Below are 12986 nucleotides of genomic sequence, written 5' to 3'. Positions count from 1 at the left end.
TATGACCCGGGGCTAAATGTGCCGATAAACCAGTTAGAAAACAATTTTACGTCGAATCGATTCACAGAGATTCGGACCACCAGAAGTCCGTTTTTCTAAATAAAATCTCCACTTACTTCACAATCAACTCTTTCCTCTAAGTAATCGGCTCTAGAAACTAGAGGGTAGCAATTTATATTACAAGGAGCGCCCTAACGCTGATAAACAATTGCCTTCCGTTTCATTAATTCAGATATCGCGCGGTGGCAGTTATTTTCTAGCCCTTCTTGGGTAATGCCGATTCAAAGCAATGTGAGATACATTCTCTCCAATGAAAGACGATGAAGCAGAAATTATTGGAATTGTAATTAATTATAACATGGTTTCACTCAAGATGTGCTTCACATCCTGGCTTCCTTGCTTCATCTTTGGGTTTTAAATAAAGCCTCAATGACTTGCTAAAAATTACCCTGTACTTTCAAAGAGGAAATTAACCCCCTGAACTCTCCACATGTGTTCTCTCGCCTCGTCGTCATTTTACTGAGAGCTCCATAAAATCTTGACTCTTTGATCTGAATTGTGCCGCACTTCTCCAGAATAAAGTGGCTTTGAAACATCCTGTAGTGTTTATCCTTTTAGGATATTGAACAAAAGACGTCGAATCTGAAGCTGAGCAGTAGTTCGGAGTTTGAAACGGTCTTTGCAAGTAACGGCTAAATATGCTGCACGATGTCTTCGAGTAGCAGGTTCACTTCGGAAAAGGTTCACTAGGTTTAGCCAAGGCACTGTTTTGAATGGCATTACACCTTCCGATCCATGCACATCACCTTAATGCAAATCCGAGCTACGCTCAGGGAAATCGGCTAAAAGCGATTTGAGTCCTTGTGACCAATTAGCATAATAGCAACCCAGTAATCATTTGAGAGGGAGAGAAAAAAAATACCTTTAAGGATCTGATCATTTGACTATTTTGCAAGGGAAGTTGTTTCCACAGCTAACAGTCTTATTTGATGTTGTGGAGGCTGCGCGCATGCGCTGCGCCTCGGAATTATTGTACTGCCTTGGACTAAGTTGCATTCCTTGAATCTTCGCTCAAAGCCTTTTCTATATTCAAAGTTAGGAATGTGGAGAGTTCAAGACAGAGGATGCTTCGGGATTTTGTCGTTCCCCATGTTGGTGGCCATGGTTTGCTATGCCCAGAGGTGAGCTCCGATCTCTTACCATTCTTTGCCATTGTTTTATTTTTTCCTCTCTCTCTGATTCATATTTGGTACGATCCTGAATGAAATCCACATTTTTCCTTCAGAGTTAATGAGTCCAGCAACATGTCATATGTGAAAGAAACCGTGGATAACTTGCTGAAAGGATATGACATTCGATTAAGACCAGATTTCGGAGGTAAATGATCTCCTTTTGCTATAGTTGCATGCATCTATGTGCAGCCTTTATTTTCCATCAGTCAGTAGCTAACTAAACAACGCTTACTGTATATACATAATAAAGAATAACTACAGCAGTACGACATCTCCTGCCTGTGGGGATATGCAACGATATTGTTTTTTTTAAAAGTGGGTTGCAAATATCAAAAACAGATACTGTGTTGTTTCCCTCAAGGTCTGCCAGTGGACGTGGGTATGAGCATAGACATTGCCAGTATCGACATGGTCTCTGAAGTCAACATGGTGAGTGCACTCTTTAAAATACCGGTCTGTGCAAATGTTCACTACACCCGTACGTTTGTTTAAAGCTACTTGTCTATTCTAAATGCGTGATACTGTACCGCATGAAGAATAACTCGATACTGGCAGTACGAGAGATTTGTATCGCAGTTTCCCGGTGACTTCGTCTGTTTATTTTTGGAATGGAGGGGGCAGTCACATGAGTTTGTTACTACAACGCGAACAATAGCCGTATCGATAAATGTTCCTCTCGTGTAGGTGTTCCTTCCCCGCCTGAAGCTGCTTAAGTCTTCTTAAATTGCGAATAATTCTGATAAGCGTTTAATTTCCAATAATGTATAATACCGCCATCTGCTGATTGTAATAATTTACTACGTATCAATGCCTTTGACAGATCTTCTCATAATACGATTATTATGCGAGAGATTTCAATGTTAGGCTTAGATCGTGATTCTGATTCTAATTACCAATTGCCTTGAAGCGACGACAGCGCTGTTTGAGATAAGGCAGGTTGGCAACTCCCTGAAATTTCGTACACCCCAGTTACAAAGTGGATCTGATGCACGCTGATAATTTTTCTGTTTCCAAAATGAGAGTCTGTGTTGACAATTTAGTTGCCGGTAAATTGAATTCCTCTCCGCACGCGTTAAGTGTTCCGATTGTGTCTTAAAGCGCTTTTTTTAACCAAAGATAGGTCACCATAGGATCACTTTGCGATTACATCATAACTATTGTGAAGTTGGGCCAGATACTTTTGAGCATGATTCCCTTTAGCAAGGCTGACATTTGCCCGGTGTTAGTCGCGCACAAAATGATGTCGCAGGTTGTGAAGGGCTTTTTCCCTCCTCTGTCAGTAGAGTTGGGTGCAACCTATGCCCAGTAAGCATGATGGAAAATGGTTCACTGGTGCTTCTCTTAGTAACTGCAGCTTCTTTGCTCAAATCACTACTGCCCTCTGAACAGTCCATACATGGTGGTGCTAAGAGGTTACTCATGGCAGTAAACTTGATCTGGTCAAGCTAGAGGGGTGTAGGGGAGCAGATGGCAGAGATGTTCAGAGACACAGGAGAGAGCTGTAACACCCCACCTCCACCACCACCATCGTCAATTCATTACAGCCTGTCCAGCAGCAGGAACTGTGGCCACCTTGGAGAGACTTCCTTCTTTTCAACTTGGCTCCCAATGGTCAGCAGAAAAGGAGTGTTATGTCCAATATCAGTGCATGACATGTGGGCAAAGCATCCTGGCATAGTTTTCAATTGGAATTTTGCCTCATCCATCTGGCTGCAAGATCCTACAAAAGATTGTGAGGACTGCTGGGAGGATCATTGAGGTCTCTCTTCCACCCAGGAGCACTGTGTATGCAGGGCCCTTAGCATTATCAACTGTCCCTCTCATCCACCCAACAATCTCATTGACCACCCAACATCAGGCAGGAGGTACCACAGCATTAGGACAAGGACTGTTAGGATGGGAAGCAATTTCTTCCCCCAAGCCATAAAACTGCTGAACTTACTTGCCACCACGCAGGTCCAACCACGTATGAAGCAACAGTAACATCATACTGTTTACGTTTGTACATTTTCACTTGTGACATAAATGCACCTTAATAGTTGTTAATTTATTTGTGACAATATTACTCTATGGGTTGTGTGTGAGTTATGCGTACTGTATTATACATCTTGGTCTGGAGGAACGTTGTTTCGTTTGGTGATATACATGTATACATTTGAAATAACAATAAATTTGAACTTGAAATTTGTTTGGAATATCCAAGTGTGAGTCAGTGCTAAACACAGTATGTGTTTACTGCACCAAACGAGAGTGAACTCCAATTTCCAGCCATGCACTGCTTTTTTTTTTCTGTTCCAATATTTTTATTGATTTGATTTCTATATAGAAGAATACAGAGTCCAAGAGAATACATATTATAAAACAAAGAAAAAATATAATACTACCAGATACAGTATATTGAATCACATTAACGAACTCCTTACTCTATATTCATATACATTAGATTAATTTGCATATTAGAATATAAACAATTTAATTTTTAAAAAGATCTACACCCACTACCAAAGTCGAAGCTGTTTGGGAAAAAGAAAGAAAAAATCTTATCAGATAATAAAATATGCTGTTAACCAACTTCTGTACTTTAACGAGAAGTCAAAGGTTATGAAAATAATTTAAAAATGACCCCCACAAATTTCAAAAATCTTGGTGAGATTCAGAAATTGAACAATGAATTTTTTCTAAATTTAGGCATGCCATAACATCCCGTAACCACTGAGCAGGATTAGGCGGAACAGCATCCTTCCATTTAAACAAAAGCGTCCTCCTAGCCATAACAGAGATAAAAGCCAGAATGTGCAGATCAGATGTCCTCAAGATGATATCTTTCCATCCAACAATACCAAATAGGGCAATCAAAGGATTAGGCTTAAAATTTACTTTAAAGAGTACAGAAAAAGTTTGGAATACTTCCTTCCAATATTTTCCAAGACTCGAGCACGTCCAAAACATATGAATAAATGAAGCTTCTCCATTGTTACACCTATCATAGTAGGGAGATATATCCATATAAAAACAAGATAACTTATCCTTGGTCATATAAGCCCTATGAACCACTTTAATTTGTTGGAGGGAATGACAAGCACATAACGATGAAGTATTAACCAATTTAAAAATCTCATTCCAAAGTTTCTTCAGAAATTGAAGTCTGTAAATCTTGTTCCTAAAGATTTTTGATTTTGTATGAAGAATCATTTCTCATTCCCAACAACTTATCATAAATATTGGATATTAAACCATTATAAAATGATTTCATATTAAGAATTTCATCTAATACGTTCTTATCAGGACTATTAGGAAATGTATATAATTGAGATCGCAGAAAATCTCTAATTTGTAAGTACCCAAAAAAATGGGTTTTTGCTAAACTATATTGAGTTGACAATTGTTCAAATGAAGAAAGACTTCCTCCAACAAACAGATCCCGGAAACATGTAATGCCTAATCCTTCCCATTGTTTAAAAACTGTATCAGTCATAGAAGGTTTAAAAATGTTTTTAAAAAATGTGACTAGAAAGGGAGAATCTCAATAAACCAAAGTGTTTTCTAAATTGTATCCAAATCCTCAAAGTATGTTTGACTACCACATTTTCAGTCATCTTACTTAAGGATAAAGGAAGTAAAGATCCCAAAAGAGAGATAATAGAAAAATTTATTAAGCAAGTTAGCTTCTAAAGAAACCCACCCAGGACAGTCCTCATGATTAATATAGTATAACCGAAACGTGAGATTCCATATATTAGCTGCTAAGTAATAAAACCTAAAATTTGGTAAAGCTAAACCTCTATTCTTTTTAACTTTCTGGAGATGGACTTCATTCAATGGAGGACGATTTTATTTTTCTATATGTAGGAGGATCAATTAGAGTCCAGAGAGTCAAAAAAGGATTGAGGAATAAAAACGGGTAAAGCCTGAAAGAGGTATATAAATTTAGGTAAAACATTCATTTTAATAGAATTAATTCGACCAATCAATGATAACAAAAGGGGCAACCAATTTGATAATTTTCTTTTTATATAATTTAATAAAGTAAGAAAAATTTCTTTAAATAGGTATTTATAATTCTTAGTAATTGTTACACCCAAATAAGTGAATTGGTTTCTTACAGTTTTAAAAGGAAGGTTAATATTAGTTAATAGCAAATTATTCAAAGGAAAAAGTTCACTCTTGTGTAGGTTCATAAAACTACTGAACTTACTTGCCACCATGCAAGTCCAACCACGCATGAGGCAACAGTAGCATCATACTGTTTACATTTTCACTTGTGACATAAATGCACCTTATTAGTTGTTAATTTATTTGTGGCAATATTACTCTATGGGTTGTGTGTGAATTATGCATACTGCATTATGCACCTTGGTCTGGAGGAACATTGTTTCATTTGGCGATATACATGTATACAGTTGAAATAACAATAAATTTGAACTTGAAATTTGCTTGGAATATCCAAGTGTGAGTCAGTGCTAAACACAGTATGTGTTTACTGTACCAAACGAGAGTGAACTCCAATTTCCAGCCATGCACTCCTTTTTTAACAATCGAATATTTCTTGAGAAAGCAGGGAAAGACAACCCACAATCCAGGGTCCTGCTTGAACATAAAGTGGTAAAGTAAAAGAAAATGGAAGCAACAATGGAATTGCATAATACTGAACGTGAATATTAATTCCTGGAGATTTCATGAAAAGAAGAGGAAGAAGCTGAGTTGGCAAGGCAATGCATTGGTGGGAAGATTGTGCTAATGTGATGGCAAAGAGTGGGGGGCAGTACTTCTAGGAGCTTTGGGATGAATTAAAGTAGGTGACTAAGTTTTGATTCTTCATCACAAGGTGGTGAGGATACATTGTGGCTGGAACTTGTGTAATGTTGTTGTTCCTCTCTGCGCCTTGTGGCGCATCAGGCAGCAGCCTTACCACTTCTTCAGCGTTTGAATGTTTTCTAACGAGGCCAAGCTGCCAGCTCGATGCTCAACATAGCATGGATGGAAAGCGTACAAGGTGCCAGATGGATTCAAACCCAGGACCATTCTCTTCGAAGTCCGGTGCCGATGCCTCTACACCACCGGCCGGTAAACTTGAGTAACGTAAGCTTAAAATAAGGGAAAATGAGAAGTTCTAGGAGACTGACATATAGAATTACAATATGTATAAGGAATTTGGGCAGATATTTGGTAGGGAAAGTCACAGACGGATGGGTCTAATGTGGACAAATGGGATTAGCGCGGTCAACATGGGTGAACTGGGCTGAAAAATACATATTTCTATGCTATATGATTCCACATTTCTCTGATCCATAGATCACAATATGATTGTGTTTCTCATACAAATGGAGGATCTAAAACCAGGGTATTATGCCTAAACAAGGGAGACTACAATGGGATGAGGGGGGAGTTGGATAGGGTAGACTTGGAACACAGGCTATATGGTGGGACAGCTGAGGAACAGTGGAAGACTTTCAAAGAGGTTTTTCACAGTGCTCAACAAAAATATATTCCAGTTAAAAACAAGGACAGTAAAGCTAGGTAGAGCCAGCCATGGATAACTAAGGAAATAAAGCAAAGCATCAAACTGAAAGCTTGTGTGTACAAAGTTGCCAAGAGTAGTGGGAAACTGGAAGACTGGGAAAACCTTAAAAGCAACAAAGAACCACTAATTGAGCAATAAATAAAGGAAAGATAGATTATGAAAATAAACTGGCACATAATATAAAAATGGATAGTAAAAGTTTTTATAATTATATAAAGTGGAATATGGTGTCCAAAGTGAATGTAGATCCCTTGGAGGACGAGAAGGGGGATTTGATTTTGGGCAATGAGGAAATGGCCGAGGCTTTGAATTTTGTGTTGGTCTTCACAATGGAGGACACATCTAGCATGCCAAAGAGAGATGATATGGGTATGAATAGGAAGTTCATTGCCAAGAAGGCCCACCAGCGCCTTTACTTCCTGAGAAAACTAAAGAAATTTGGCCTGTCCCCTAAAACCCTCACTAATTTTTATAGATGCACCGTAGAAAGCATTCTTCTAGGGTGCATCACAACCTGGTATGGAAGTTGTCCTTTCCAAGATCGAAAGAAGCTGCAGAAGATTGTGAACACGGTGCAGCACATCACGCAAGCCAATCTTCTGTCCATGTACTCACTTTACACTGCACGCTGTCGGAGCAGTGCTGCCAGGGTAATCAAAGACACGACCCACCCAGCCAACACAATTTTTGTCCCTCTTCCCTCCAGCACAAGGTTCAGGAGCTTGAAGACTCATACGGCCAGATTTGCGAACAGCTTCTTTCTAACTGTGATAAGACTGCTGAACGGATCCTGACCCGTATCTGGGCCGTACCCTCCAAATATCCGGACCTACCTCTCAGTTTTTTTGCACTACCTTACTTCCCATTTTTGTATTTTCTATTTATGATTTATAATTTAAATTTTTAATATTTACTCATTTTAACTATTTTTAATATTTTTAATATTTAAGATTTGTAATCCAGGGAGTGTGAAGTGCAGAATCAAATATTGCTGTGATGATTGTACGTTCTAGTACCAATTGTTTGGCGACAATAAAGTATAAAGTATCTTACTGAATGGCGGAGTAGGCTTGATGGGCCGGATGGCCTACTACTGCTCCTATTCCTTTTGTTCCTATGTAAAGAAAAGAATGACTAAACTTGAGGTAAAGACTAGATGTAAATGAGGTAAGGGATATCTCCTGTCAGGGTAGTTGATTTTCCTTGTACTTTGTCTAGTACTATGGATGGGTCCTGAAAGAACACTGGAGCCCAAGATATGCCTCTGTCTGACATACAGGTTTATTTTTTTGTAAACATGTAAAGATACTGAAAATAGAAGTGAAAACAGAAAATACTGGAAACCAAGTCAACATATGAGTTGAAGAGATTTTCATAAATCTTATGTTACCTGCTGAATGTTTCCAGCATTTTCAGTTTTCATTTCAGATTTCAGTAAATGGGGTCTTGTGATTTACTATTACTATTGAAAATTGCACATTAACTGCTTTAATGTGAATATAGTTACATAAAGGAATAATTTCTAATACAAGGAAAGTGTTGCTTCATCCATAAAAATACGTACTTGAAGAGGTTGTTAGGTAAATTCACCATTGGGATATTTTCTGCCTTGAATCAGAAAAATATAAGCAAGATGTGAATATTTACTAACTTCTTCCCATTCCTTACATCTTTGATTTATAAACACTTATGTACCATACAGTGTTGTTATAAGATCCATATTATTATTATATGCACTGAAATTTTATTTTTTTTATTATCTAAATGATCATAATTCAAGAGATATTGAGGCCGTGGTTAGGAGAATAAAGGAGGTGCATAGCAGGTATATGCAGACAGGAACAAATGAGGTGCTTATGGAGTATAAGAAATGCAAGAGAACACTTAAGAAAGAAATCAGAGTGGTAAAAGAAGGCACAAAGTTGTTCTAGCAGGAATTGTGACGAACAATCCTAAGGGATTCTACAAATATGTTAAGAACAAAAGGATTGGAAGGGATTAAATTTGTCGTCTAGAAGACCAGAATGGTAATCCACGTGTGGACCAAAAACAGATGAAGGAGATCTTAAACAGTTTTTTGCATCTTTATTTACTCAGCAGATGGACACAGAGTATATAAAAGTGAGGCAGAGCGGCATCAAATTCATGGACCCTGTACAGATAACAGAAAAGGAGATGTTTTGCTATCCTGAGGCAAATCGGGGTGGATAAATCCCCAGGATCCCCAGGGCTTGACAGGGTGTTCCCTCGAACCCTACGGGACACAAGTGCAGAAATTGCTGGGGCCCTAATAGAGATATTTAAATCATCCTTAGCGACTGGAGAGGTACCAAAGGATTGGAGGATAGCCAATGTTCTCCCACTGTTCAAAAAAGCCTTCAAACATAAACCAGGAAATTATAAGCTGGTGAATCGAACATCAGTTGTTAAAAGTTATTGGAAGGTATTCTAAGGGACCAGGTATATAAGCATTTGGATAGACATGGAATGATTAAGGATAGTCAGCATGGCTTTGTGTGTGGTAGGTCATGTTTAACCAGTCTTATAGAGATTTTGATGAAGGCAGGGCAGTGGATTTTGTCTACATGGACTTCAGCAAGGCATTTGACAAGGTCCCACATGAAAGGCTGGACAAAAAGACTTAGTTGCTTGGCATTCAAGATGAGGTAGTAAATTGGATTAGACATTAGCTTTGTGGAAGAAGCCAGAGAGTGGTAGTAGATGGTAGCCTCTCTGACTGGAGGCCTGTGACTGGTGGTGTGCTGCAGGGTTCGGTGCTGGGGCCTTAGTTGTTTGTCATCTATATCAATGATCTGGATGATAATGTGGTCAACTGGATCAGCAAATTTGTGAATGACACTAAGACTGGGGTTGCGGTGGACAGTGAGGAAGGCTATCATGGCTTGCAGAGGGATCTGTACCAGCTGGAAAAGTGGGCCAAAGAATGGCAGATGGAATTTAATGTAGGCAAGTGTGAGGTTTTGCACTTCGGTAGAACCAGCCAGGGTAGGGCACTGAAGAGTGTGGTAGAACAAAGGGATTTGGGAATACATGTTTATAATTTATTGACAGTGTCGTCAAAGGTAGATAGGTTTGTAAAGAAAGCTTTTGGCACATTAGCCTTTATAATTCAATGTTTTGAGTACTGGAGATGGGATATAATGTTGAAGTCATATAAAGAATTGCTGAGGCCTAATTTGGAGTATTGTCTGCAGTTTTGGTTACCTTCCAACAGGAAAGATGTATAAAAAGTTGAAAGAGTACAGAGAAAATTTACAAGGATGTTGCTGATTCTGGAGGATCTGGGTTATAAGGAAAGATGAAATAGGTTAAGACTGTATTCCTTAGAACACAGAAGATTGAGAAATTTCATAGAGTTATACAAAATTATGAGGGGTATGCACAGGGTTAATACAAGCAGAATTTTCCCACTGAGATTGGATGGGACTACAACCAGAGGCTATTAGTTAATGGTGAAAAGTGAAAAGTTTAAGGGGACCATGAAGGGAAACTTCTTCACTCAGAGGATCATGAAAGTGTGGAACGGACTGCCAGCACAAGTGGTGCATGCAAGCTTGATTTCAATGTTTAAGAGAAGTTTGGATGGGTACATGGATGGTAGGGGTATGGAGGGCTATGGTCCCGGAGAGGGTCGGTGGGAGTAGGCAGTTTAAATGGTTTTGGCACGGACTAGATGAGCCGAAGGGTCTGTTTCTGTACTATACTTTTCTATGAACCTATGTTAATCTTATAAATTCATAAATCCATATGTAATCAAAGTATTCTAACTTGCGGATAAAAAATGTATTTATAAATTTCAAAATGTAAATTGAATGACATTAGGCCTCGAGGCTTATAACAGCAGATATAATCACATTGTGCCACTTATGCTCACAAGCAACTTATTTTAAATCTGTGATAGCTTTCAGTTATCACATTTTAGGAATGTATATTTTATCCTTAATTATTGCATGGGCAACTTTGTTCAATCCAACAGTGCTATGCTACTTAAAAATATGTTCAAATATGCACATAAATACAAGAGATTTTGAAGATGATGTAAATCCAGAGCAAATCCAGACCTGATGAAGAGTCTCGGTCTGAAATGGTGACTGTTAATTCCTGACCTGCTAAGTTCCTCCAGTGTTTTGTGTGTGTTATTCAATTATGCTGATAGAATGATAGGGCATTGTAGAATTATTTACAGTATATGACATTGCAGAGTTGTCCCATCAGTAATCTGTTTGCTGTAAGGTTGGACAAAATTGACATTTTTATTAACAAAATTTGCAATTAAACATTTGAATTTTAATAATTCATCCAGTTTAGGAAACAAACGTGTCAGGGAAATTATTCTTGAGATTATGAATTCAGCACATCATCATAAATTAATGGTAGAAAACATAGAAATAGAGAAATGTAGTTTAAATCATACTTCTAACAAGAACAATTTTGTAGAGGAGCCAAAAAAGAAATATGTTTAAAGTTTTCCATTTCTTTGTTATGAGATAGTAATCTTATTTGCATAGGTTAACATATTAAATCATCATCATCATCAGATGCCATGCCCAGTTTGAGCTTTGACTGCCATGGTCCACACACACTCCTGTTTTGGGTCAAGTGGATTAATTCATTGGTATTCATTTCCAGTTCTCTGGCTGCTGTCTCCATCATCATTTGTCTTTGTCTTCCTCTTGCTTTCTTCCCTTCAATCTTTCCCATAAATACCGTGCATTCTAACTCCTCTTTCCTAATCACATGTCCAATGAAATTACATTGCCTTTTCATGATTTCATACATTATTTCTCTTTTTGTGTTTGCTCTGTTCATGACATCATCGTTAGATATTAGTTTCGTCCATAATATTCTTTGCATCCTCCTCAAAAACCACATCTCTGCTGCTACAATTCATTTCCTCATGTTACTAGATATAGTCCAACATTCTGAGCCATATAACATAACTGGATAAACGTAACATTTCAGTACTCTGAGGCAGGTTGTCATGCCTAGTTTAGTATTGGTCATTATACTCTTCGTTCTCGTAAAGGTGTCATCCCTATTCTTCTTTTGATGTCCATGTCGCACCTGCCATCTGATGTCACCCAGCTTCCTAAGTAGCAAAAGTTCTGTACCTGTTTTATGTCTTCCCCGTTTACTTTCAGCCTGCAGACAGGATTCTCCTTCTTTTTGGATATCATACATTCTGTCTTTTTGCAATTGATAGATAGACCCATTTTTGCACTTTCTTTAGCAATTGTATCAATCAAGTTTTGTAGTTCTTCTTCCGTACTTGCAATTAACAGAGCATCATCTGCATGTCTGAAATTATTGATGCTTTCACTGACAACTTTGATTCCCAAGATGTCTTTTATTTTTTGTAATATTGTTTCACTGTACACATTAAACAAATCAGAGGAGAAAACGCACCCTTGTCTAACGCCTCTCTTGATTTTGGTAAACTGACTCACTTCCCCATTTATTCTTACAGTGACAGTTTGTTCCCAGTACAGATTTCTGATTAGGCGGAGGTCTTTCAAATCTAGATCTAGAGTTTTCTATAATATTTCAAATAACTTATTGTGCTTCACTTTATCAAATGCTTTTGTGTAGTCAATAAAACAAACAAACAAATCTTTTTTGCACTTGAATAGCTCGTTCTGATAGTATCCTTAACATCAATATTGCGTTTCTTGTACCTTTGTCTTTCACAAAACCATATTGTTCTTTACCTATTTCAGCTAGTATCTTACTTTTAGCTCTTGTCATCAAAATTCTTAGAAGTATCTTAGTCATATGACTGATTAAACTTATGGTCCTCTGTAATTCACATTCAATTGCTCCAGGTTTCTTAGGAAGAGTGATAAATACTGATTTTTTCATTTCTTCTGGTATTATTCCAGTCTGCCATTGATTAAATAGTAAATAGTGCTGAATTTAATATCATATGTCAGAAAAGGCAAATTTAAACAAAATTTTAAATTCTTAAATAACACTAAAGATTCATTCATGCAGGTGAACCTTAAAAGAGTTTAAGGAATTTGTTTGTTGTATGCACCAATTTATCTTTAATATGAAGTATTCAGGTACTTACAATATGTTTGACAATTTTGATATTCCTTGAGTTACAATTTTTTTTTGCAATAACTTCATTGACACTTTGAGGTATAGATAGATAGATAGATAGATAGATAGATAGATAGATAGATAGATATACTTTATTAATCCCGAGGGAA

General features: G+C 37.6%; 1 protein-coding gene across 3 annotated transcripts in view; it reads left to right on the top strand.

Annotated features, from left to right (window-relative positions):
- The first annotated feature begins 1101 nt into the window (after positions 1–1101).
- The window catches only part of gabrb1 (gamma-aminobutyric acid type A receptor subunit beta1), a 292075-nt gene continuing 280190 nt past the window's right edge, over positions 1102–12986 (top strand). For all 3 annotated transcript variants that reach the window (XM_072251844.1, XM_072251842.1, XM_072251843.1), the window contains exons 1-3: positions 1102–1181; positions 1286–1377; positions 1594–1661. In XM_072251844.1, the coding sequence (XP_072107945.1) occupies positions 1102–1181; positions 1286–1377; positions 1594–1661 (240 nt within the window). The remainder of the gene's footprint in view (positions 1182–1285; positions 1378–1593; positions 1662–12986) is intronic.

This window comes from Mobula birostris, chromosome 3 (genome assembly GCF_030028105.1).
Source record: "Mobula birostris isolate sMobBir1 chromosome 3, sMobBir1.hap1, whole genome shotgun sequence".
Lineage (NCBI taxonomy): Eukaryota > Metazoa > Chordata > Chondrichthyes > Myliobatiformes > Myliobatidae > Mobula > Mobula birostris.
This window is presented reverse-complemented; position numbering and strand designations above follow the sequence as displayed.